Source organism: Pithys albifrons, chromosome 5, assembly GCF_047495875.1.
Source record: "Pithys albifrons albifrons isolate INPA30051 chromosome 5, PitAlb_v1, whole genome shotgun sequence".
Taxonomy (NCBI): domain Eukaryota; kingdom Metazoa; phylum Chordata; class Aves; order Passeriformes; family Thamnophilidae; genus Pithys; species Pithys albifrons.
In genome coordinates this window covers 10,532,911-10,560,847 of record NC_092462.1, presented here as the reverse complement: position 1 = coordinate 10,560,847, position 27,937 = coordinate 10,532,911, and the positions used below count along the sequence as shown (strand labels likewise).

Here is a 27,937-nt window from a genome sequence, read left to right as displayed (position 1 = left end):
GCTGAGCGCTCCCAGCCTCGGAGAGGGGAGGGAAGGGTGGGAGGAGTGGGGGAGGAGGAGGGCGGGAAGGAGGTCCCGACCGCCGCTCCCGCTGGGCGCCAGGGCGACTACATCTCCCTCCGTACCCCGGGCTTTCCGCCGGAGGGCGGGGAAGGGGCGGCGGCGGCGGGGCCGATGGCGGGCGGCAGCGGCTGCCGGCGCGGGCGGGAGCAGCTGGAGCTGGAGCGGCTGGGCGAGGCGGCCCGGGCCGGCTCCTGCCCGCCGTCGCCGCCGCGCTCCGCCTGCTCGCGGCAGGCCTGGAGCCGGGACAACCCGGGCTTCGAGCCCGAGGAGGACGGCGCGGCGGCGGCGGCGGCGGGAGGAGCGGTGCTGGAGATGGACGTGGAGTGGGGCAGCCGCGCTGCCGCGGCCGCGCCGTCGCTGGGCAGCGGCGCCGGGGGCGCGGGCGGCGGGCGGCGGGCGCGGCGCGGACCTGCGGGGCGCGGTGGGGCGGAGGGGCCGGGCCGCCCCCCGGGGCCGCCCGACGGAGCCTCGCCCCGGCGAGCCGCCTGGGCCAAGCGCCTGGCGCGGAGGCTGCGAGGTGAGGGAGAGCCGCTGCCCCGCCCGCACCCCTCCGCCCTGGCCCCTCTTCCTGCAGGCTGTCGCTCAGAGGAACCCGTGCGGGTTGCTTGTAGTCCCTTTAGCCTGTTGTGCACCCACCCCTTTTGCTCCTTGTCCTCTTTTTCCTCTGCCCGTGTTCTTTTCCTTTCCCCTGCCTGATCATCTGCCCTTGCCCGTCCCTGTGTCCCCATCTCTTCGTGCACATCCATCTTCTGATCCGCTTCCCGGTTATGCCCCCCCAACACACGCAAATGCACCCGAACCTCACTCCTTTCATTGCCCTGGAGCTCAGACCTCTCTGCCTCCCAGCTCTTGCTCCTGCCTGCTTCTTGCGAAAGACACTCGCACAGCAGAGGTTTAGGTCGGGCTCAGGAGGAATCTCTTCACAGAAAGGATGATCAGGCATTGGAATGGGCTGCCCAGGAAGGTGGTGGAGTCATCGTCCTTGGAGGTGTTTAGGGAAAGTTTGGACGTGGCACTTAGTGCTATAGTCTAGTTGACATCATAGTGTACAGTCATAGATTGAACCTGATTATCTCAGAGGTCTTTTCCAACCTAATTTGTTCTGGGATAGTTTCTGGGTATATTTGGCTTTCTGACCCAACACCACGTCTTTGGAGAGTTGGAGCACAATGCTTGTCCTCCTCTCAGCTTCACCTTTCCTCTAGAAGGTGGTTAGGATGGCAAAGGATGCTTAGAGTGGGTTCGCTGGAAGGGTGTTTGAATCACTTTTGCTTTTCTGCAGTACTGCACAGTGCCTTGGAGCTTCCCTGGATATTCCAGAGTTGCCTGTTGATGCACAGCTGGGGTCAGGGGCATAGTTTAACATAACTGGGTGCACATGAAATGAGTGTTTGGGATGCTGTTCTAAGCTCATTCCATTAACTCTGCACTGAGCTGGCCTTGTACAGTGTTGATTTGACACAGCAGAGAAAATGGCGGATGGGAAGTTCTGTGGATTGAAGGTTGTGGGAACACATGGAAAACTGCCCCCTTTTCAGAGAAGCTTAAAATGTCAGCATCAACCTGAGCATTTTAAACATAGAATTTATTTAAATGTCAGACAAAATCTTTATGGTTATAAAGCTGCAGGAAAAGTAAACTATATTTAGAAAATAAAGTTTTGTCTTCTAAAATGTTGCCTTTCTGGAGTGGTAGACAGTATTGTTACTGGCTTACACAGCATCAGCAGAACTATCAAAACAAACTTGATTTTAAGCAAGAATTTGTAAATTAGACTATTATATGTCCTGTACCCTTTCTTTGATGTCACATGCATTCCAAGATCATTTGCTATAATGATTTCTCTGGCTTTGAATGTATTGCACCAAAACAAATCTCTCTTGAACATTGCAGGTTTTTAGATGTAAGTCTTGCAAGACTTGCAGAGATTACAGAACAGAGCATGTTTTCTTTTTAGGAGATTTTATTGGGACAATGTGCAATGTCCCAGGTCACTTCATAGCAAGAGATCAGAATGACCAGGAAAAATACTAATAATGATTGTTTTATGCGTGAACTGGCACCACTGTGTTTTGGAGTCTTCAGTGGTGTGTGTAGTCTGTCTGAGATATGTAATTGACCGGGAAAAAGGCTACTTCACTTGGAGAAAGTAAATTTTATAAAATTTTATATGTATATAAAATCCTTTTGTAAAAAATCTCATCTAAATAGACTGTTCAGATGCTCCTTTCATACTGGTGGTTGCCAAGAAGGAGCCTCCTCTGTATGTTTGTAACTGTGGTGAAAACCAGCAGTGTTTGTACATGAGGTGAGTGAGACTGACTTGGTAATGACCTGGCATGAGTTGCTACTGTTGGTTCTCTGTCATGATTTGTTCAGTAATACTCAAAACTGACTACCCAGACTAGGACTGATTTTGGTTCTGGTTTCTGAGCCCTTTTGAACCTGAAGGCAGAGCTTAATGACATGTCACTTGTGTAAGGTCAGAGTATTCGCAGATGGAAAGAAAGTCCATCAAACAGACAGACTCAATGCCATGAGATACTGCTCTAATGAAGGCTTGCTGAAATGATTTGTTGAATCATCTGTTCATCTGCATCTACAGCTTGGCGTTTATGGGTGAAGGAAGAATGCTTATTTTTAGTATGTTGTTTTTAGCAGGTGGGGGTTTTTGTTTGTTTTTAAGCAGATACACACACACATATATGTATATATATATATTCATCTTGTTCAGCTGAGCAAGCAGCAGAACCAACAACAGGCTATTGGTGAAGCTGCATGCTGTGCTGGGCAGAATGAGTGCAGCTGAGCCTTCAGTGGCATCACTATCAAGCAGATGTTGCCAGAGGTGTTCTGGCCCTGCTCTTATAGATGGACCCCTTACCTGTCCTGCTAACTAATAGCAATGTATCTTGGGCTAGAATGACCACTTCTGAAGCTGGTGTGTGTCAGTAGCTTGAATTTCTAATTTCTGCCTTCAGGCTGAAAGATGAGGACCATTTGTGACATGGTAACATTTTGCATCCTTTAGACTGGAGCAATCTCTTTTCTACTGGCCGTGAGCCAATTAATTAAGTGTGTGTTGTATGAGGAATGGCGACAAAGTTATACAGACAGAAGAATATTTCCTATAATGGCCATGGATCAAGCTGCCTCTTGCTGTTTGAGGCAGTAATTGTGCACTGGTAGTATTCTATTTTTGGCTGTAAAATGAAAAAACTTGAACTCCCGTTCTAGGAATGTTTGGAGTGGATTTATCCTGGAGTGGTTATTACCCACAGTTTCTGTTGATTTCTGACCTGCCTCTGTAGGCAACCATAGCTGAAGTTACTCAAGTAGACAGGTGCTTTTCTGGTTCTTTCATGAGAATTTGCCACATGGGCACAGTAGATGTCTGGGTGTGACTTTGGTGCTGTGGAGGTACTGCGGGTGCAGTAACTTTTCTGAAAATGCGATTGCTGCACTATACAGTGAAAGGGCTGATTTCAAGCCTGACATTATTACAGGGCACTTGAAGGATAGCTGAGATTTTTATATTGGAAAGAGGACTCTCCAGTGAAATTCCATCTCACTAGACAGAACTCAACAAGAGGGATTAATCCTTCAGACATCACAAGTGATATTGTTACCATAGCTAAACATAATCTTCATTACTGAAGAATATTCAATGTCAGTTCATACTTTGCTTGCTGTCAGTAAGAAAAATGCAGAGAGTATTTAAGGTAATGGGATTTTGGTAATTGTAACTGTTGGGGAAACCATAACAGGAGTTACTAAGTGAATAAAAAGTCAGCTACTTCAGACCAGCAGTATTTTACGTTCCTCTCTTTGTGAATTCTTTTCAGATTCTAACAAAAGTCTCTGTGAAGTGGCTTTAGTCCCTCTAGTTTTGCAGATGTCTTCAGCAAACATCACAGATGCTAAGAGGAGAGGAGGGGCTGAAAGTTGTCAAAGAGTTTTGATGGGTAAAACCAAGGTCTCTTACCAGAGCTGGGCTGGAAAGGTAATCTAAGCTGGCCTGTACTGGCTCACCTGGTGCTATCATGTCCTCATGCGCATCAGTACTGAGTATGTTGGGCATTTCTTGAAAGGTTTTCTTAGTTATTGTTAAATGAAGATATCAAATATCCATCCCCGTCACTAATTGTTACTTTCATGAAGAATGCATCATGACATTTTCACTTAGTTTAACTATTGCAGAATTACTAGGACATGTGAACTAAGGATTGTGAAACTGCTTTGTTGTTGTTTTCAAACAAAGCATCTTTGTCTGAGGGTCCCTTCTTGTTCCTTCAGCCTCATTCCTTCCCCAGAATTTCTGTGCAGTCAGGTTAGTTAGTGATATGTATCTTGGCCTGAGTTCTTTCAGAACTTCTGACTTTTACATAAATCTGAATTATTTGATATGCTTCTGTACCTTATAAACTTGGCTTTATGATTATATAGGCATATGTGTATATGTAAGTACACATGCATTATATATATTGCATGTGTGCATTATATATGTTACATATACGTATGCATATTTATATAACACATTATATATATATGGGTAAGCAGAAAGATTTTAATTTCCTGTGTATCTAACAAACTATTTTAAGATGAAATTTCATCTTTTTTTAATCATTACTTTTTGACAACTCTTCTGAGTTTATTTACTCTTCAGGTAAGCTATTTGAGCTACATACAGAATGAGTACAAGAGATTGTTAGTTGCGCTTTGTTGAATAAATTAATTACATTCTGTCAAAAAGTTGATGAATAGCAAATTTATATAAGGAAACAAAATGTTTTTGATGCCTGCAGCAGATGTCAGTTTAAATCCAGCACTGCTTACCTCTGCTGTTCTTGATGCATCTAAATCAGTATCTAGTAAGGCAAAAAGGGAATTAATGTATATATGTATAGTGTAAAAATTGCTACAGCTAATGAAAGCTTCAGGTTGGCTGATGGGCAAATTCAGAGTTTGTTTAACATAAAGATCATTATATGGTCTGTGGTGTTGTTTGGTTGGCTTTTTGTCTTCACAAGTAACTTTCTGTTCTTTGCTGACTTGACTTCTAACCATAGTCTAATATGACCGAGTTTGAGTTTGCAAGCTTTCTGCTTCTGCTCACCACATTTCTTATTGGTGAGTAATGTGCTGACAGCCAGGACTTGGCTTTCTCTCCAACTTAGCTCACTGGCTCTTCCAGCCTTTTCTTCCTCTCTTCCGTAATGTTTTCCTTCCTTTATTATGAGGGTTGCTAGTGAAACGTAGTGCTGTGTTAGAGGCTGAATTTGTTGAGTTCTTTATTATTAGTTACTCTGTAAGTGTTCTTGGTTTTGTGTTTATGTCTTCAAGAATGACCTAATGGGGAGGATTTGGCATTCCATGTAATAAAGTTGCTGTCTTTATCTGTAAATTTTCCAACTTGGCTTTAAAGAGCAGCTTTGAAAAAGCTCTCTTATTTTGAGGCTGACACTAGTGAAGATTATAAATTATAATTAAGGAATGTGAACTTAGTGCTAAAACTGTTAATGCTTGTTGTGCTTATACAAGAGAAGTTTACTGGTTTACATCGCAACTTAAAAATGTGGTAACTGAAAGGCTTCTAGAAACAACATTATTTTTTTCTGAATACACCTCATATTTGCATATGGAGGGAAGAGCTTCCTTATTCCCATCTCTTTGTTTGCAAACAAAGGTCTGCAGCAGGCACATGAGCCCTTTGTCTTCCTCTTACAGCAGTGGTTGCAGATCAACAAAACTCTTCCTTCATTGACAGCTCTGTAATGTGTTTTGGCTATCCTTTGTGCTGTTCCATTTGACTTCAAATTACTGTGGTATGTTTGATGGATCCAAGATTTTTTCCTAGGGAATTTGAGGTTACTTAATTTCCATCTGCTGAGAATGTAAAGTATTTTTGAAAGGTTGAGTGTTTAAAACACTCAAAAAGGATGGAAGTTTAGTGTGGTTCTAGAAGAGAGAATTTTATTTTTGTATGCTTTCTCTCTCATCACAAACTAAGTTCAAATTGCCTTGCTTTATTTAGGCTTAAATGAAGAGAAGTTCCTTGAAGGTAGCTGTTCTGGTCTGAGCATCAGCAGCTGTTCCCACCTTTTTTTCCTGTTCTGTATTAGGCATAGGAGATAAGTGTGGTGGTTACTAACTGTGTTTTGTTGTAAGATAGTCCTTTCTTTTAGGGACTCCATTTAAAAGATCCTTTTACTTTTCAGTTACCCTTCAGGAAGGGACCAGCAAAGTTCAATAGCTTCTCTTACACTGTCTTCTTGAGAATGTCAAGTATGATGTGAAATGAGTGACAGGCAGAAACACTTTGGCTGACACAGTTGGCTCAGTTTGACGGCTTAGATGAGAGTTGTTCATTTAGGCTGCTTCTAATGTTTAATTGATAACTCTTTGTTATGCTGGGAAAGAAACCATGTAGCAATGCTCGCCAAGATCCTTGCTGTGTCTTTGTTGGACATACCTTGCCTATTGGGCAGAGCACGGTTATGATTTGGGTGTTTTTCAAAATACATTTTAATTCATGTATCCTCCTTTCACGTGGAAAGTTAGTTAAGTTTACTCATAAAGGTTGAATAATGAATGAGCATTTTCTTTCATCTAACAATGCTTTTCATATTTAAAAAAAAAAAACAAAAGCCAAAACAGTGCAGTTCCATTTCTTGAAGAATGGCTATCTGTGTGTGTCTTTGTATCCTTGTATCCTTTTTCATGCCATGTGGTTCCAAGTGACAGCTCTTCTGGCAAATCTCCCACAGATTCTGTTAGAGCTCTGCTGAGCCTTTCCTAAATTATTGTGGTATCTCATGAATAGCTAATACTGCCCCAGACACTGTTCAGTCTATGAACAAAGTTGTTCTGACTTAAACATATATCAGTTTAAAATTGGTAGAAGAACCTACAGCAGACATGACATAGGTTAAGCTTTCAGTGTCACTTACAAAGTCCCTTGTGTGTTAAATATCAGACATCTGTGCACATCATTGTGTATGTTTTCCTTTTAAGGTCTGTGGGGGACAAGACTCATGGAAGAAAGCAACACCAGCAGAGAGCGATACCTGAAAAGTGTTTTACGGGAGTTGGTTACTTACATGATTTTCCTTGTGGTCTTGTGTGTCTGTAAGTACCATTCAGCACCAGTGCATACAGTTCTGTGCTATCTGCTTGCTGTCTGTGATTCCAGAATGAAGGTTGTTGGATGTAGGAGAAGAATTAATGGGCAGGTGTCAAGGCAAATACTTGGAATCAAATATTTATCTTGTTTCTCTGCATGGATTGTAGCTTGAGATTGAAAATACTACAACTTTCTGTGCCTTAACAAGTTTGGAATCTTTAAGCAGGATGATAATGTTCTTCGTTTTTAGAGAGCAGTTTTTATTGTAGTACCACATTGCAGTGTAATGCTTCTGTTACACATTTTAAAATCACTGAACAGAACTGGTAAATATGAAGAGGAGGAATTAGTCATCTAGGACAAATAATTAAATTAAGTCACCGAGTTTCATCACCAAGCTTATGTCCAGATCTTTTTAAGAATAACATTTCTTGATAGTAGCTGTTAAGGCAGAGATAATGCTAGCAACTTAGAAATATCTGATAATCTGTATTTGCATGATGTTGGATGTTTTAAATGCCTTTGCAGCCTGTGCTCAAGTGTATATAGATCACAGCTGGAGACTTCTGTGATTTAAATGAGTAATTTTATGTGTTGCTTTGATACTATATGAAGTATCATAACATTCTAGAAGGTAACAGAGTAAAATTCAACCTACAGTACAAGAAAGAACTTAATTTGTAGTTAGGAAATAGATACTTTATTTGGTCACTAGGGAGAACAACAACAAAATCTGTATGCCTTGAGTTAGTGTATCTTTGGAAAGCTGATAGGTTTCAGGTCTTCAGTCTTCATTGTGGCCAGTTCTGCTCTACATAGCTGAAATGTCAGTAACACTTAAGTTGTTGTTTATAATTGATTGTAATACAACAAGGCAATGATTTTCTTTTTTGTGAGACGGGATCTTGGAGTGGAAAAGCAGATATAAAACTACATGGGTAGGTTGAGAGCAATTCTGCCTTGACTGAATGTAGAATTACTAAAATTCCCAAGCTTTATACCATTGCTGTTTTGGTGTTGTACTGCAAACTTGTTTATATACTAAATATCATGGGGTTTTTTCCTTCCTGACTCTGTTAAGAATGCATAGTATAGATTTATGAACAAAGTAGTGTAAGACTGCTTGTGGCTGACAAGCTGTACCACCAAGAGAGGTGCAGCAGGGAGGGACCTGTATGAAAGTGAAATTGGTTTCAGTGGACAAGTTTGACTTTTAACAGGCTGTTAACAATTTGTTTTGCCACAGGAAAAGACTTTTTGGTATCAGATTAAAGGAAAAGCGTAGTGTGTTAAGTATCTGGAGATATTGCTTAACTCATTAGTATTTTTGAAGTACTATCCTTTTTATTTGACACGTGAGCAATAACTGTAGGGCAGTGTGGTCTGTGACTTGGCATGCCCTAAGAGAGAGCTCTTCAGTGCAGGCTCAGTGCTGTGGGCGTTTCTAGTTCTCTTGTTTTTTTGAGAGTACATACTTAGAGACAGTCCAGGTATTGCACTGTCATGTCATGCATTCCATGGGCCACAGCAGAAGTCTATTAAAAGTGGTTCTTATTCTGTGGTTGCTAAAGATAACATTTCATAAAATTTATGAATTTTATACAATTGTCAAAACTGACAGTGATTATTCATTTTAGACCTAATCTTTCAGACTCCTCTGAATTTGGTTGTAAGTATTTATAGGCAGTAACCATATCCACACCAGAGACTGTTCTCTCAAGCCATCTTGGCTTTGTACATAATTTTGTAATTTGTGCTCTGTGGTCCTCATTCAAATGCTTGGCCCAGTGGGAGGAAAAGTAGTAACACAAGGTCATTTATTTTCTGTGGGGAGTTTCTCTTAAAAGGACTGCACGTCTGGGGTGAGGGTTCATTGCTTGCCCTTAAGCTGCTAATGTCATTCCCAAGGGCCTGCAATATCCTGATTGACTGTCATTAACTGCTCAAGCAGGGCATAGTTCTCCTGAGGTCTTTGTGCCATCCACACGGGTTCTCCATGCCAGCATAAGTCACCTAAAAAGGCAGTAGCTGCTAAATCATGCCTTTAGTTTGCTTGAGGTTAGCTTTTGTAGAAGCATTAATAATAGAATACAATGTGGGAAGAACAGAGTATTTTAAATTGCTTGACCAATCTATCTTCACTGCTTTTAGTATATTCAATGACAGATAAATTCTGCTTGGTGTGGATTTTGCTTTGTTTTGAAGCTTAAAAGTTCCAGTACAACACCTATACAAATACAACCTCATGTATTCAAAACAAAACAAAGTACGTTTTTTCTTCTCTTCTTTTTTCTTCTCTTCTTTTCTCTTTGCCTCCTTTCTTTATCTCTCCAAATCTTTTGCAGTGACTTATGGGACAGTGAGTTCCAGTATGTACTATTACACAAGGGTTATGTCGCAGCTCTTCCTGGAAACACCTCTATCAAAAACAGAGAGAACTGATTTCAAAACTTTGTCCACAATGGATGACTTCTGGAAGGTAATCTAAAACCAAGTTTTTGTATCTCTTGCTGTGGTTTGCTTGTCCTGCCATGGCCTGTAAATTTAACTTGCAGGATCTTATTTTCTGATGTGGTAGGGTTTGTGCATGAAGATCTATGTGCACAATGTCAAAGCTATGGAACAAAGTAGGTCTTTAATATGTGACAGTTTAGAACCCAGGTCATGCTGGTGGGGCAGGGTAGGGTGGGGTTGTGGAATGTCTTTGGAGGACAAGTATCAGTAAGGCCTTATGTCAGTGAAATAATCAACTGCAATTGTAACACCTCCATGGAATGAAGATCTATAAAAACAGTGCTGGCAACATGCCAACTAAAGTTCTGTTATCCTCTCCAGTTCACAGAAGGCCCTTTGCTGGATGGGCTTTACTGGGAGATGTGGTACAACAACAAAACCATGGCAGAAAACAAAAGCTTCATTTATTATGAGAACCTGCTCCTTGGGGTGCCTCGCATTCGGCAGCTGAAAGTCAGAAATGGTTCATGCTCAATACCTGAAGATTTAAAGGATGAAATCAAAGACTGCTATGATGTCTACTCTGTAGCTAATGAGGATACTGCTCCTTTTGGACTTCGGAATGGAACAGCGTACGTAGTATTCCTGTAGTCTGATACTTGTTTTCTTTTTTTCCTGACCTAGCTTATGCTGAATTAAGTCACTTGGCAGAGGCAACTTTGCATTTAGAGTCATAGAATCATAGAACGATTAGGTTGGAAAAGACCTCCGAGATCATCAAGTCCAACCCTTGGTCCAACTCCAATCCGTTTACCAGATCATGGCACTCAGTGCCACTTCCAATCTCAGTTTAAAAAACTCCAGGGATGGTGAATTCACCACCTCTCTGGCCAGGCCATTCCAATGCTTGATTCCTCTCTCTGTAAAGAATTTTTTTCTGATATCCAACTTCAATTCCCCTGGCAGAGCTTGAGCCTTATGTTCTGTCTGTAAAGCCAGGTAAATCCAGAGCAGCTGCCAGTTATGCTTTTGGAGAAACCTTAGAGACTTGGAGAGGATTGTGCTTCTGATCCCATTGAGTTCAGGTGCTGTCCCTGTGCCACCAGTAGCTCCTGTGCCTGGGAGACACACTGCACTCTAGCACAGCACTGCAGACCTCACCTGCTCTGGTGTCACAGGTTGTGCTGCTGCAGTGCGTTTAACCAAGTTGTCTTTTCTGCCCAGAAATGGTCAGAACATTGCCCCTCTTGGAGGACAGTATGTGAGTTGAACTGTAAAACGTTTTGGAGGTGGAACATAACTATGTAGATGTTAATTTTCTTTCTTTCCCCAAGGACAGAAATTCTGTGTGAGTTGATGTGTTCTCTTTTCATAATTAATGTACTTGTGACCCATCTTTCTATCTTAGTTTTATTGCATTAGTCAAAGGAACTTTGTAACTTCCTTCTCCCAGGGTACATGAAATCCTTGTACAAGCACCTTTTAAATGGAAGCAACTTAAGTGACTGATGATAGGGTTTTGATCAGGTTTTGTTGGTGTCTGTTTTGTTAATTGTAAGTTGAAAGTGGAAAGACCAATGTGCTCTGTTTCACTTCTAAACTAGTTGGACATATACCAATGAGAAGGATTTGAATGGGAGCAGCCACTGGGGTTTGATTGCCACATACAGTGGGGCTGGTTATTACCAAGACCTGTCAAGGACCAGAGAAGTGACAGCTTTGCAGATTGCTAGCCTGAAGAAGAACCTGTGGCTGGACAGAGGGACCAGAGCAGCTTTCATTGATTTCTCTGTGTACAATGCAAACATCAACCTGTTCTGCGTCGTCAGGTATGAACAGAACCATGACAGTGTTCAGTTGCACAGTGTAGGTTGTAGACTTGGACTTTTCTTGTGATTGCTTTGTTTTAGGACATAGGTAAGTGTATGTTTTGTATAAAGGAGACAGACAACTGCAGTGGCATGCCTGCCTTTCACAGAAGTGAGGCTCCACACCGTGCACTCACCATCTGGAGGCAGCCCTGGCTTTCCTGATGGCACAGCCATTTGGTGCAGTTTGTAGGCAACTTGTCTAGTGAGTTGCCTTATTCAAGTAAATGCATGGATATACAGCATCAGTCTTTAGTTTAGACAGCATGAAACAGATCCAGATGAAAACAAATCTTTCTGTCTCTGTTTTCTCACTGTTCCTAAAAAGCTTTGGGTTTTAATCAGAATTCAATGTGGTCATGTTTACACCTTTTGTGTGGTGTCTTTTCTGAATCATATGTAGGCTTGTTTCCATTAATTAAATAGTTATGTAAATAAAACCAAGTTTCTTTTAGTAGTACTTTTTATCAATGGTGTGTAAATTTAAGTGGGATTTTTTGTCTTTTTTTAAATGCAGGTTGTTAGTGGAGTTTCCAGCAACTGGGGGCCTTGTTACATCTTGGCAGTTTCAGCCAGTGAGGCTTATTCATTACATCTCCACTTTTGATTTTTTCCTGGCAGCCTGTGAAATGGCATTTTGTCTTTTTGTTCTTTATTATATGGTGGAAGAGATCTTAGAAATTCACATTCATAGACTGTGCTACTTCAGGAGTCTTTGGAATTGCCTTGATATCCTTATCATTGTGGTAAGTAACCTTTATAAGGCTAAACTTGCTTTCAAAAATGCACTTTGTGGAAGATGTTGGTGACTCAATGTTCCTGTTGTGGGTTTAAGGGATAAGATCATCATTAGGAAGGATACTTAGAGACTATTATGCTGTTCAGTCTGAATAAGACAATTTTTGTCTGTGTTGTAGTACTGGTGTGTTTTGCGAATTTGATTGTTCTGTCTTCAGTGGTTTCAACCTTTGCCTCCTGGTGCAAAGTTAAGAATATTTGTCCATCCTGCTTTTTTCCCACTAGCCATTATCAGAGGTAACAAACTTGCCCTCTGTTCTGCATATCTGTTGCAGACTAATGCGCTGGCTTTCAAGTAAGAAAATCAGCTGCTTTAAAGTAGTGATTTGCATTTTGAGGAATGGGACTGGGATTTGAATGTGTTTTGCAAAGAACCACAAAGAGATTTGTTGTGGTATTAAATACTCACCAGCTAATACCAAGTTTGAAGAAGTGTCTGGAATTTGTACAGTGCTAGCAGCTGTCAGGGCTGTTTTCTTGGTTAAGTGGACAGTGTTGCATGTCAGTAATCCTGGTGTAGCAGAAAATCTGAGCTTTGCATTTAAAGCTACATAATGTAGTTCTCTCTGGACCCATATCAAGCTGTTCTTACCAAAAGTATACAAAGCCAGAAGTGCTGAAATAGTTCCAGTCCCACACTCGTTTTATGTCTTCAGGCTTGAATGAGTCAAAAGTTGCAAGTCTTGAAGTTAGTATCTGTAATCCAGAGAAATGGTACTTGCATCACAGTGCTTTGTAAATGCAAGATCATTTAGAAGGATGTTTACATGCAGTGTGTGCTGTTTGTTATGCCTAATAGTGGGGGCAGGAATCAGATGCTTTGCTGTTGGCAGTGAAGAGTGTTCAAGTGTGAGTGTAAAATTCTGTTCACACAAAGGGTCAAAATTCTACATTTATCCCTTGCCTGAGGACATTGTTTAAATTTAGGATTATGTATTTATGATTGTATATACATGGTGAAATGTTCACTTACACTGATTAACAACACATCTGCAGCGGTCAAAGCAAGAACCTTATCTGTATGGGAGAACTGCAGTTTCTCTGCTCTTGCTTGTTCTGGGCAATACTGGGCATTCTGTACTCTGGAGAAACTGTAGTGCCTTTTTGGCTACTGCTGTCTCTGTTCTTTACTCTTCTTCACATTTGTCTTTTTGAATTGTCATGTTTCCTTTCTTGTATTTTCTTCTGTGACAGCTTCACTTTTCTGAGCCTGCCAGGTGTCACTCTCAGCTTGTCCTTCAACTCTGGCAAGCAAATGACTTCCAAATCTTCTTACACCCAGACTGTTTGTCTGTAGTCCAGGACTATAATGGTTTTCTTGGGAAATGCGTTTCCTGATACGTCCAGAAATTGTAGATTGGATCCCATGTCAAACAGCAGCTACTGGGCTGTTAAATTACTCCTGAGTGAAACCTGGCCCCTCCAGCTGCCTGGCCCTAAGCACTTGTGGGATTTGTGATCAGAGGGGTTGTGATCTGAAGGACTGTGAGAAGTTTGTATCAGTGATTTTTCAATTTTTTTTTTCCCTAGGCTCTGCAACCTCTAGATGTTACTTTCTTGTTTGAAACTTTATCTTTGTGGTCATAGCATCTTGAAAATAGTATTGTTTGCTTTTACTCCAACAATACTCAAAGTATTGGTTGCTTTTACTACTTTATGGGAGTGCTAGAAATAACGTGAAGTTCCTCATGTCTTATCTGACATGTGGCTAAAACAAGTTGGTTTAAAATCCTCATCACCTTTTGTAAATGTGTATGATTCTTCTCAGCTCTCTGTGGTAGCTATAGGAATTAGCATCTACAGGACATCAACTGTTGACATGCTCCTGAAGAAACTGCTAGAAGATCAGAACTCATTCCCCAATTTTGAACCTTTGGCGTATTGGCAAATGCAGTTCAACAACATTACTGCAGTGACTGTGTTTTTTGTCTGGATTAAGGTAACTCCAAGACATACATCCTTACTCTAATGTTATAATGTAAGCAGTATTCTGAGTTTCACTTGTTACATTATTTGAGGTTTAATCATATTTCTCCCAAAATTGGTCATGGAAGAAAGTCAGAACACAGGGGTAACTTATTGCAGTTGGAAAGCAAGGTTGTCATTTGCCATGGGTTTAGTCAGCTCTTGTTTAAATCCAGAAGATATAGTCAGTGCTAGTGTTTTGTCAGCAGGCACAAGAAATGTTTTTGTTATTCCTCAATTGCTAAGTCAGTAATTCTTACCAGGTACTGCTTGTCCTAGCCTGGTTTAACTGTGCCCATTTTATTTATTACAAACTTCTGAATCATAAGAAGAGTTGGTAAGGCTAATTCAATTAATCTGAAAACTTGATATGTATATTGCTTTAGTAAAACATAATTTCTTCTTTCCAGTGATGCTTCTTTTCATGCCCATACTCATTTTCTGCCCTCTGTGTATATGAACTTGCAGAGGAACATTTAATGAATAAACTAAGAGGGGAAATGTAAGATCAGTGATAAGTGAATTTAAACTCTGATACTTAAGTTCACCAAGCCAGTAGGCTAGTCCCTTACTGTTTAATAGGACAAAGTTGCATCTAATTTTTGCATTATGGTTTAAGAAATAAAGTGGCTCGTTGTAAGAGGTAGTGGTAAACTGCAGAGTAACAGAGTAACACAGTTTGGAGAGGACCTTGGGAAGTCTCTAGTCCAGCCACCTGCTCAGAGCAAAGTCTGCTGTGAGACCTCCTTTTGTTGCATTTTACTACTTCAGACCTAACATCTTCATTGAACATAAAGATGGGTAAATAGGCTTTTGGAAGTGTTTCAGTGCTGCTGGTCTGAAGCCAGGGTGCCAAATAGAGAAGTGAAAAAAAAACCAAACGAAACCCCACACCCAAACAAGAAGTTTGCCTTCTCTAAGAATTATTTTTACCTTTCAAACCTCAGTGTTTTTAAAAGGTGATAAATTTCTAAATGTAAATTAACTGACTTTGTCTCCAGTCACATGCAGTAAGAAATCTTGTGTAGGAGTTTGAAGAGCAATTTTGTTGAGAAATTGTCTTCCTTACCTTTACAGGTTTTTTCTTTTCTTTTTTCTTTTAACAGCTTTTCAAATTTGTTAACTTCAACAGAACAATGAGTCAGTTATCCACTACCATGTCTCGCTGCGTCAAAGATGTCATTGGCTTTGCTATTATGTTTTTTATTATTTTCTTAGCCTATGCTCAGTTGGCCTATCTTGTCTTCGGCACTCAAATTGATGACTTCAGTACTTTCCAAGACTGCATGTAAGTACAGGTATAAAAAGTGCCAAGGAGTTCTCAGTACATTGGTAAATGGATCTGGTGGCCTTATCAGAGGTGAATCCTATGATGTCCATCTAAATAGATGAGCTGCAAGCATATCACTGTTATAATTTTTAGCTCAAAAAGTGTTTTTGCTGTAAGATTAAAAATATGCCATAGTCAGATCAGTGAGCCAAAAATGGCGGGGTTTATTTGGTGGAAATGACAAGGTTTTTACAGCTGGTCCCATTCCAAGACAAAGCAATGATTCCATGTTCACAGTTAGATGCTTCCTGGAAAGTTGGATACAGGTATAACTACCTGATGGGAAGTTCTAGCCAGGTGGGGGTTGGTCTCTTCTCCCAGGCACTCAGCAATAGGACAAGGGGGCACGGGCTCAAGCTCTGCCAGGGGAAATTTAAGTTGGATCTCAGAAAAAAATTCTTTCCAGAGAGAGTAATCAGGCATTGGAATGGGCTGCCCAGAGAGGTGGTGGATTCACCTTCCCTGGAGGTTTTTAAACTGAGATTGGATGTGGCACTGAGTGCCATGATCTGATAAAGGACTGGAGTTGGATCAAGGGTTGGACTTGATGATCTCGGAGGTCTTTTCCAACCCAATCGATTATATGGTTCTATGATAGTAAGGCTGTGTTCCTGATGGTGTTCATACTTGGTTGACTCAAACGGACTCTATCTTAGACAACCATGTAGAGGAGTGGAGGAAACTGAAATACGCTTATGGTGCTGTGAAGTGCCAAGCTTCTTCTAGCCTTGGAACTGTCCAGACAGCTTCAGAGGGAGAGAATTGGAGTTGTATATATGCAAGAGAGATGGGAGTGGGTCTCAAGGCTCATTGGTACTCACTAGTTTGCTCTGCTTCCTCTTGCTCACAAGCAGCTGAAAGGCAGAAGTAACCACCCTGTTTTTGTTCTGTGTGTGGGGCATCTGACTGCGAGTTTGGTTATCCCTAGAGATGGGCTTGATGAATTGTTTATTGCAGTGCCTGATAAAGTACAGGCCTCTTTGCAGCCCCTCAGTCAGACTGTTAGAAAAAAATACTTTGAGAATCCTAACACGGCTCCTAAAGTGTTCTCATGTTTTCTTCAACTCCTGGATGTGTTTTGTTTTTTTAAGATTTACTCAGTTCCGCATCATTTTGGGAGACTTCAACTTCACAGAGGTTGAAGAAGCTAATCGAATTTTGGGACCAATTTATTTCACTACATTTGTGTTCTTTATGTTCTTCATTCTTTTGGTATGTACACTTTGTTTGCATGGGGTGGGCAGTGGCTATTTTTGCATCACTTGTTCTTTGATTCCCACTGCTGCTTGGGGCTTCTTCTGGTAACAGTGAGTGTGTGACCCACGCAGGCGCCTGACTGTGACATGGCTGGTCACACACTCTTGCATTTTTTTTCTTCATTTAAAATAGATTTGCATTGTATGTTTGTTGTCATTCCCATGTAGTGCTCCACAATGGTTTTTAAATGTTTATTTATTATTATGAAGAATTTTATTTCTTAAATCTGAATAGTGCCTGGTTGGCATACACAGCAAGCTATGTCTTTTGTTGAAAATTAGCTGTACAGGCTCTTGGTTCATAAAGTACTCCAATGTGTGGCTGGCTGTGTGTACAACAGCTTGTCTGCTGGAAAAGCCCGGCTCATCAGCAGTGCACCAGCTTTCAGATAGCCAGGTTTGCCTCTCTTTTATCTTCTTTTACTGCTCCAGGGCAGTCAGGCTATGTCTTTCTCCCCTTCCCAAGGCAGATTACCTGTAGACTAACAGGATTATAAAAAGCTCAGCTTAACTGAGAGGCAGCATGTAGACATTACTGACAAATAAATCAGTGAGCGTATTTTGAGTGAGTACCTTTTGTATACTCTGTTAATACTAGTGTTGAATCTATATTACAGTCTCACTGATAATTTACATAATAAAATGAAGGGAGGAGACCTCTCTTTTAGAAACCTAGAAGGCCAAGTAAATTAATTTTTTTTATGTCAATACAAGTGAAGAGCCCTGGTATCTTCTACCTGGATGTACTTTTCAGTTAGTTTGGTACTAACAAGAATATATACTAATTTTGTTTCTGATGATATCACCAGACAGAAGCTGTTAGATCTGAGTAAGAAATCTTTAGATCATTCCCCAAATTGTGCAACTTTCAGTGATTTGATAAGATTGCAAGCATTAGAGCAGGATTTTACTGACCTGTACAGCATTCTTGTATCATAACTTTTCGAGTTATTTGATGACCCTTGTAGTTAATGCAGCTTTTTATTGTTATTATTTGAGATGAAGAGGAATAACATTTGGATTTGGATTTTATTTGTGGGAAAGGACTTCGTCTTGGATGTTCACTAGAGAGGAAGCAGAGAATCTTAAGTGTTCACTGAGATGGACCAGTGGGAAAATGGGAAAATAACATATGGGTCACTCTGGCCAAAGAAGCAAATGAAACACGTTTTGTATTCACTTTGTAGTGTCTCACAAATTCCAGAGGAAGAGAGTATAGTGACCAGCAAGGAAAAGAATTATTTTTTTCTAAGGGGCAACAGAAAAAAACAGACTGTGGAGTCACAGCAAGTTATCTAAAATACTCCCTATAATTTGTATGCTTATTAATATCTGTACAGCCTCTCATTTGGCTGGAGATATATGTTGATGTAAACCCTGGAGACCAGTCTGAGACCTGGAAATAAAGTTGGGGAAGATGAGTAGAGAGCATCAGCTCTTAATGTTGGGCAGCTGATAGCAAAATAGTAGTCAAGTTACCTCTTACTTCTCTGGTGTTGGGCAAGAATGCATAAAGAATACAGTACTGGAAGATTGTTCTAAAGGATGTTTTTTGAGTCCACAAGGAAACAAACAGAGGTTAACATAGTTTTCTTCATGAGTGGCACATTGAATGTGCCAGTAAGTTTAGTTATTCTTCTTGAATATGAATGTCCAACTTGCAATTTAGTCATACTTACTCCATGTACATCAGGAACCTTTCAGTAATGACAGCATGGCTCAAGTAAGTTGTATGCTTGGTACAGGGGTAGTGAGACCAATATTTTCTCTTTGCTCTGAACAAGTAACCAAGCTCTTTTCAGAGTTGCTATACATGCCAAGTGTCTGATTTTAAGCTTTTTTTGGGCTTACCTTTTGTCTGAAATTCAAGCAGACCTGTAACTAGAGAAGAGCATTTTGTTTGTGCTGTTTATTACAAGATGAATAGGTAACTTGCTTCTTCGGGCATTTTTGTTGCTAGCTCTGTTGCCTGGATAGATTCACAGTTGTTACCTGTGTAAGTTTGGCCTTGTAGGTAAAAGGCCAAACATCTATATAACATTAAACAGTCATGGTTTACTGCCTCTGTTAAGTGTAGGTGTGAACCCTCTGTGGACAGTAATTCCTTAGTTGTGTTAGTACAAGTAGTGTTGATTAGAAGTGATTATACTGGAGCACATCTTATTTTAATATCAAGCTCTTGATGTTAGTGTTTTTTAAACAGCCCACCAATTTCTCCTGGCCCTTTAAAAAATATTCATGTATAAATCTGCACATATATAAAAAATGCATGTATGGGTCATAGGAGCAGTAGGGCTCAGACTGCTTGAAATTTCTAATTGTGCTTTTTTGATTTCTCTTATGAACAGAACATGTTTTTGGCCATTATCAATGATACATACTCTGAAGTCAAGTCAGATATGGCACAACAGAAGGCAGAAATGGAACTGTCTGACCTTATCAGAAAGGTAAAAGTAACTTTTTGTTTGTTTGACATCTTATTTCTCACACCTGAACTTATTTCATAAAACACTATATAAACCATGCAAAGTAAAGCAGGCAGCAGCTGATGAAGATACACATCTGCTAAAATAAATGAATCTGAACTGAGTGCAAATTAAAGGAATGAAAACTTTCCATCACAATGTATTTTAGTCATCCGAGACTTAGCTTTGAATGATCTGCCTACCGAATATAACACAGGATTTGTCTGTCTGGGTACATAGAGAAATATTGAACTCAGGAAGCTAAACTGGTATTTGGTACAGTCACAGAATTCAGATTTACTTCATTTCAGGCATTGGGAGGTCCCAGAATTAGCTACCAGTAAGGATGTTGAATACAAAGTTAAGAGCCTTACCTGAATCCTAGTTGAGAAAAGACACGTACACGTGAGTGTGCTCTGGCATGGATGTGGTGCTGTACCATGGTCAGAAACATCTAAACACATACTCAGCATGACCAGTAACTCTACGAGTGTCCATGTTTTAAACTCTATTTAACAGACCAGAGAAAGATATAAAGTGCTATCTTTTTTTGATGAGAGCTCTTTTAAAAGTCATTCCCACAATTGGAGAATGAGAGGTAAGCAAAATGCCTGCGGAAATTTGTACCTGGTGTGTCAGCATTATTTAAAACTGTCAGTAGCTGCTAAAGGTGTCTTACCAAGGCAAGATACTCCATTCCTACTGACCTGCAGTGCAAAGTGAATGATGAAAGCCTTACCTCTAACTGCAAAGGTATTTAAGTGCTGAAATAGAAGATGAGTAAACTGGAGGAAAAGACAGATTCTTGCAGGACTTTTGGAACACACTGAATGATAGTGTCCAATTTTTGTAATCAAAGAAGTTATTAGAAATCAAATCTTAACATTTCATGAAAAACCACAACATTTCATTTTTTAGGGCTACAACAAAGCCATGATCAAACTTAAACTGAAGAAAACTGCTGTTGATGACATTTCAGAAAGTCTGAGACAAGGTGGAGGAAAACTAAATTTTGATGAACTCCGGCAAGATTTGAAAGGGTAAGGGAGTTGTAACTTCTTGTCTTGAAGATTATCCCCAGAGATGTGTGACGTTAAATTTTTCGTGTGATTTTTCTCCAGCTTCTGGGATGTGGCAAGACTACACTAATGTGAAAGACGACACATAGCAGAATATTTTTCTTTTGGTTATGGATAACAAAACGTGCTTTTCCTATGTCTGGTAGAGTTTTATGTAAACAAACAGACATGCACAAGTGAACAATCTTTGCATATGGGTCTGCAGTCATTGGACAAAGGAAAATTCAAACTGTGACATGGAACTGTGGAAGGGAGAAGTAGGAAAAGAATGGTCAGCTTGAGATGTAAGAGATGTTCTAAGGAGGTCTGCTGAGGACTGGCCCCTACAGTCTGCATTGTCACTGGTGTTGCTGCACTGGGGCAGCATCCTACACTAGAAAGGATTTGGAGCTCTGGGACCCAACATCCTTGAGCTTCTGTGTTGTGGGGGAAAAGGCTCTGAGGAAGCAGAGATCTAAGGCCTTTGAGGAAATGGTAATGCTTCTGTCAGACCACTGAAGGAGTTTGTGAACAGGCAGGAGTTCAAGGAAAAGGAACAAATCAAGGAGGTGTGGAAGGGACAGTTGTGAAGGAGCAGGGTAGAGTGTAGGGGAGATGGGTGCTATAAACTAATGAAAGGTGAAGACTGAGAGGGTTTTTTCAGTGTTGTGAATTTATAGGCAATGCTGGGATCAGTTTTGCCTTTGTTTTGGAGATGCAGATCTGTCTGAAGTGAAGTGTTGTCCAATACACAAGGTTCTTTCAGCATCTGAAAAAATGGGAAGTAAGGGAACTGCTTTTACTGTCTTTTCAGGAAGGGGCATACGGATGCAGAGATTGAAGCAATATTTACCAAATATGACCAGGATGGGGACCAGGAATTGACAGAGCATGAACATCAGCAGATGAGAGATGACCTGGAGAAAGAGAGGGTGAGCTCAACATTATGTGTACTATGCCACCAGCACTGTCTGTCAGTCTGCTCCCTGTGCAGGTTTGCTGCCTCAGAAGAATCCTCTTGTTGCCCTTCCCATTTGCTGTCATCCCTGGCTGTCTGAGCAGCACTGTAAAAAGGCTCAGGGAGCTGGTGGAGGGCAGGAGGTCTTTGACCTTGCTACCACCATCCCCCATGTGTAGGTGAAAGTTTTTACATCTCCCTCTGTGGCTTGTGTTTTCATAAAGGAGGATCTGGACTTGGATAGGAGCTCTTTGCCTCGTCCTCTGAGCAGCCGCAGCTTCTCCCGGAGCTTGGATGACTCCGAGGAGGATGAGGATGAAGACAGCGGGCACAGCTCCAGGAGGAGAGGCAGTAGCTCCAGTGGGGTTTCCTATGAGGAGTTCCAAGTGTAAGTTATCCTTCTGAGGGGGACAAATCCACATGATGCATTTTGGTTTTTTTCCTTGTGGGTTTTCTTCTTTCTATTATATAGTATTCTTTCCTGTAACTCTGAGTATTAATCAAATTATTAATTAAAGCAAGTACTATGTTTTTATGGTGCAGAAGTTGCTCCTATTAGTAGCTTTCAAATAATATCCGAACTGCAGGTGCTCTAGAGAGCCTCCTGGGAATCAGTTAGAAACTGAAAAATTAGAATAAACAAATCAATAAAACACAGCAAAACCCTCCATGTCCTTAAAACTTGGTCATTGAAAAGACTGAAAAAATTATCATGTTACAATAATGCCAGAAGACTTTTCTGATTTTCTTAAGTAGTAAAACTTTGAGGTTATTTTAGGTTCAGTGAGAACTTCAACTGTGGTTTCTATTAAGTTATCTGTGAGGGTATTTTGTCTAAAATGATAGAACTCCATATTAATAATTTACAGTGACACTAGCTGAATAAAGAATTGTGTAACTGAAACCAACAAATTTTGATGATGATGCCTTAAAAGCAGTGAAAAAGTACTTTTATTCCATCTGCTTTACCCCTGTTCCATCTCCTTGCTCTGGTGTACCTTGTCCCTCCTGGACAGTAGGACTCATTTGTGGAAATTCAGATGTGTGCTTGAATAAAAATGGTGTCTCATTGTCATCTGCTCTGTGTGTTGACATGCTGGAACGATGCTGACCGGGCAATGTCAGAGTCACTGAAGCTCCCACTTGTCACCCACAGACTCATGAGACGTGTCGATCGCATGGAGCATTCCATTGGCAGTATTGTTTCCAAGATCGACGCCGTTATTGTGAAGCTCGAGGCAATGGAGAGAGCCAAGCTAAAGAGGAGAGATGTGTTGGGAAGACTATTAGATGGAGTGACAGAGGTAAGAAACCCCCTCTCTCTTGTCTGGTCACAACCTGCATGACTTTCTTGCTGTTGGCACTTCTTCCTTCTGCTTGGCTGGGGAGGGAGGATTGAAGGAGTGTTGTTAAAGGAGAGTGATTTGGCAACCAAGTGATTCCAATTATGTGTTAGCAAAACATGAAATTTAAAACGTTAAATTTTGGAGCCATGACCCAGGGTTCAGATATGACAACCTGTCTCATAGCTGACCTGTGTCACCATTTAACCCCATGATCTGCACAGCAGTGTTCAACAGTTGCTAAAGCAGCTCATTCATCCCTTGGTGTCTATTTGAATTAGTACAGTGGTTTTTATGGACTAGCCTGTTAGAGGTGGGGGATCTAGCCCAGCAGGCCCAGCCTGCTCTTCTCCCATGCTCTTTCTGGGATTGTGTGTGGCAGAGGGAAGCAAGAGTCACTTCTGTCAACAGGTTTACTTGACTTCTCTTGCTTCCCCTGTCACCTTCTCTTTCTTGAGGGCCCTTTGGAAATGGCCATTGGGGGAAACACATTTCTCTGAATGCTAAAATCTGTCAGCATCCTGATGGTGGCAAAAACACCATCAGGGTGTTGGGCGGTGGGAGTTACCAGGAGGACTGTCTTGGTGGATTATGTAGGTCAGACTTGCTTCCCTGTCATGGATATGATGGTCCTGGCTGTTACTTGTTCTTGAGGTGGGGCTTCTCAGTATGTTTTACGTTGCTGGAGATGGATTTAAATATAAAAACTGCAATACAAATTGGGCTTTCTTAAGTGAAGGTGACGACCTGGGCATTACATCAGTGGAAATAAAACAATTTAATGTGGTAGCTGTGTTTCTCCACTGGTCTGTGGAAGTACTTAAATGGTGTAAGAATTTCTCATAGGGTTTTGCTCAGACTACCGTTTGGAAGCTGCACTTCCAGCTTGTGTCTTTTATTGTGTTCAGGATGAAAGACAGGGTCGTGACAATGAAATCCATAGGGAACAAATGGAGCGACTTGTGCGGGAGGAGCTGGAGCGCTGGGAATCAGATGATACCGCATCCCAAATGAGCCATCGGCTGGGAACACCACTGGGACTGAATGGCCAGGCTCGTTCGAGGAACTCTCGCCCATCCTCTTCCCAGTCAGATGGTATTGAGGGGGGAGGAGGAAATGGAGGGAATAACATCCATGTGTAGGATCAGCTTTGTAGGTGACTCCAAAAGTTTCAGGTCAGTATTTAGCCAGCAAATACACTTCACTGTTTCCCAGCATGAGGTGAACATTCTGATCAGACTACTAAGGACAACTTTTCACTGGTGGGCAAAAGTAAATATCCTCTTCATGAGTCACTTTCAGACCTGTGTAAGCCATGTGTCATGTTTGGGTTACCAGCAGTGAGACTCTCAGCCCTGGAAACAAAACCCCAGGAATCAAAATGGATATCAAGTGTGACAAAATCTACCAGGCTAGAAATTTGATTCCATACATGTATTACGGGGAACTCCTCCATGAGGGCAGCGAGCATCGGAAAAAAGAGTGTGCTGTGGCCAGCACACTAAAATGAAAGGCTATGAGTCTTCTGCTTTCCCTTGAAAATATAATTTTTAAATTATTTTAAAAACAAATATTAAAAAAGGTGGCATTAGCTTATTTTCTGATTCCTTATAACAGCTGACAGTTTTCAAAGAAAGAAAATGGCACTTTTAAAAAAAAATTTGCGTTGCTACCTGATTTTGAGTTGTTCTTGGTGCACTAACATTTTATCTATCTTAAAATATTTTTTTCCTCTTTTTTGGTAGTTACTACTTTTCTTTAAACAGAATAAAGTGCACTTAGTTTGTACAACTGTAAATTACAAAATTCTGTAATAGAAACTGAACGCATTATAATTAGCATTTCAGAAGTAATATTTGAGAACTGCCTCCTTATACTCAATTAATAGAATAGTTTTTCAGCTATGTTGCAAAGTGTCCATTTTTTAATGCTTTGTTTTCATGATTCAAGTGTTCCTGGGATAAATGTAGCAGAGGTTCTTGGCTACTTTGCAGAAAATATATTATTTACAAGCACAATAACTCCTCCGTGGGTGTGGGAAGGGGCAGAGAAGTTGCTGGCAGTTGGGAAAATCTGATCTTGTGCCATGTTAAGTTCCAATCACATCTCAACTATGTAGTCTATATTTACATTTAACAGAACTGCTTGTAAAATCATTAGGTACATTTCTACATATGCTTTTCTGCTGAGGTGCAACACAAGATTTCTTTAGAAAGATGTTTGTAGTATAATCATTGATTTTTAGTATTTAATTTCCTCTGCTTTCTTGTGTCGTAGAAGCTTTGTTTTTGAAAGGAGATGCAACATGGAAATTATGTTTGTTTCCTGGAGAAAGCATTGAGGCAATGTTTGGAGTTTTGCCTAGCAACATGTTTCCATACCTGGAGTAGTGGTTTAGGAGGGAGGTTGTAAATGGTGCTTTTTTCCTGAAGATGGCAGTTGTCTTGTATTTAAAGACTTAGTGTTTGCGAAAAAGATAATGGGAAGCTACATAATTGGTTTCATCTTAGTTATTAGTATGGTATGTAGAGGAAAAAATGCCTATTTAACAAAGTATAGGTAGCAGGTATTACATTACGTTGGTGCCTTTTGTTTTAAAAAGCAGCTGTTGCCATGGGTTAGCTCCTCATTCTTGTGGGAGTGCTGCTTAGGCAAAGCTTACATATTCCATATATTCTTACAGTGGCAGTGCCTGGATGTGCAGTGACTCAGAATGTCTTTCCTATAGCCAGAGATCTTGCTAAAAATAAATAAACTTCATGCCTTTCCCTTTTTTAAGTTTATGAGACACCATATGCACAGAAACATAATTAATGTAAGGTGGAAGAGGAGGAAATTCAGTGTGGAGACTGGAGTTTTGTGTTGAGAACAGAATTATGTGGGAAGACAGGTTGTGGTTCTTGTGAAGTGGTTTCTTCTTTCTGTACGAGGAAGAATTAAGAAATTCATGTTCTTTCAGAAGATTCCCCATCAATTTGCCGAAACAGTGCACAGCACAGTAGGAAGGGCATTTGTGTGAAACAAGGACACTCAGACTAAGGTGTCTTGCCTTGATTGAAAGTTTTTTGGACCTTAGACACCTTTCTGAGGAAGGCTTTTTTCAGTGTTGAACTGGCACTTCGAACAAACAAATAAACCAAAAAGAAACACTGGCTGTACACATGGCCAGCTGGTGCACAAGGAAAACAGAAAATACAATACCAAAGCAATTAAAATATACAACGCCTTATCTTTACATTCATATCCAAAATGTGTAGTGTGTTGGTATGTGACATAATTTACAGCTTAAACTTTGAGGCACAGTGACCAGTTACATTTGTGTGACATGTAATTGATGTAGGGTTTTTAGGGTTGAGGGTCCAAATGCTAAGATAGTTTTTAAAAATCAATTACTCTGGCCAAATGACTCAACTTGAATTGTCCAGCAGTCAGCTGGGACCTTATTAGGCGTACAGTGTGTTGATGTTTGTGCCTGTGGCCTGTAAACTATGCAGAGGTGTGTGTCAGCAGGGACTGAGGAGTGTGCAAAGTGATCTGGGGGTGAGGCAGGGCCTTCCTGGGGGGAAAGAAAGCACACTTAGACCTATCGGTGTGGTTTTACATGGATTTCCTGTAAAAATATATCTTTCAAAATGTAAATTCAGTTCATCTTTTATTTGTAGTATATGTTTATTGTGAAAATGTCTGCATTCATAGCTGTATTCGTTGAGGTATATTTCTGTAACGTGTCGTTACTTCATAACAAACTTCATCTTGAAGTGCAATAAGTTTTCATGGGGTACCCGTGTGTGTTCACAGTGGGCCTTGCAGTAAGTGCATTGTCACTTGAAAAATGTTACAAGTGTTTTATGAAATCACTTTTCAATTTTAGATTAGAATATAATTTGTTACTTATTACAACAGTAAGGTTTTTGCATAGTAATATACAGTGTCTGATCTTATTAGGAAGCTGTTAATTATGTAAGCCGTCTACAATGATCAAGAATTTATTGATCTGTAAAGCTGAGCACTTTACTTCCTAATAAACATTTTATATAATCTATAAAGCAAACATTGTGCCCTACACTTCGTTTGTTTGGAATGGAATGTGAAGAAACCCACCTTGTATTTGTGTTACTTTTATCTCATACCTTATTCTCAGTTTATCAAATAATGTACAAAGGGAATACAGGGTGCAAATGAACACAGAGGACTGGGCTGATCCTACTTCTTCTTTGCCCAAACAGTACTTTTTTGGTTTTTTAACACTATATTTCATATTTCTGTTTCTGTAAATGCACAGATCTGCTTTCTGCTATTTCAAGTAGCAGCTCTGACTGCTGGTAACTGTCTCTTTGTTACTTCACAGTAGCTGTGTAAGGTAACTTTTTTTTTTCTCTATTGTCCTTTATTTTTCCCCTTGTTTCAGGGAATCCTGCAGCATCTGGAAGGTTTGAATAGTGCTTGGAAAGCCCAGGCTAACATGCCCATAGTTCTTCCTTGACAGCTGTGTTGCCAGCTTGAAAGTATACTGTGTTAAGGAAAACTGGATGCTTAATACATACTGAGTTTAGTAAGTATTTTAAGCCTTAGTCAGTGCACTGTAAAAGTCACAGTTTGGGGGGAGCAGGAACCTTTTTTTTCATTTACTACTGTGTGTATGCTATAGCATTCGTGACTGGAAGATTTATTTAGGAAGTACAGTTTGAGATTTTGAGATGCCTGTTTGGAATAAGAGCCACTTAATTCTTCCATGTCCCACAAGCATCACTTAGATACCTTTTCTATTCAAATGCTCTACTCCAGTAAATCTAAACAAGAAGAAAAACTGAGAAAAAGGCGGGGGTGGTGGTGTGAAGTTAACATTATGATAAAAGGTCTGCAAAGCAATTGTCACTTGCATAACAAGGACTTCCAGGTTTTAAGGACTGATCATGTAAAATAGGTATGGAAATATGGAGGGACAGCTCAATTGTTTGGGTGACAGACTGACATTCAAAGGAGTTGCTTTATTAAAGTCTGTCACCTCATGCTTGTGCCTTAACACACACATTTGGCTGATTCCAGCTCGTTTCAAGAGACTGTTACAAACATGCTGCTTAAGCATCAGTAATGCTAAAGCAGTGGGGTCACAAGAAAGTTTTATTTGGATCTGAGATTCTGGCAGCTCTTCTGCTTTTTCTACTCCAGGGAATACTCGTGGAGACTGAAATTACATCCCAGGAGGCAAAGAGCAGGCCTGAAGGCAGCAAACTTGTGCCTTCTGTAACAGTCCTG

The 27,937-nt window shown here is 40.6% G+C and overlaps 1 protein-coding gene across 1 annotated transcript; it reads left to right on the top strand.

Moving 5' to 3' along the window:
• Positions 1–109: 109 nt before the first annotated feature.
• On the top strand, positions 110–26,721 carry PKD2 (polycystin 2, transient receptor potential cation channel). Its single transcript, XM_071555669.1, has 15 exons — positions 110–580; positions 7,078–7,191; positions 9,532–9,665; positions 10,022–10,272; positions 11,245–11,469; positions 12,026–12,254; positions 14,075–14,245; positions 15,378–15,559; positions 16,693–16,813; positions 19,206–19,304; positions 20,241–20,362; positions 21,195–21,312; positions 21,563–21,726; positions 22,495–22,642; positions 23,590–26,721. The coding sequence occupies exons 1-15, from the start codon at positions 175–177 to the stop codon at positions 23,821–23,823; spliced, it is 2,718 nt and encodes a 905-aa protein (XP_071411770.1). The 5' UTR covers positions 110–174; the 3' UTR covers positions 23,824–26,721.
• Positions 26,722–27,937: the final 1,216 nt, after the last annotated feature.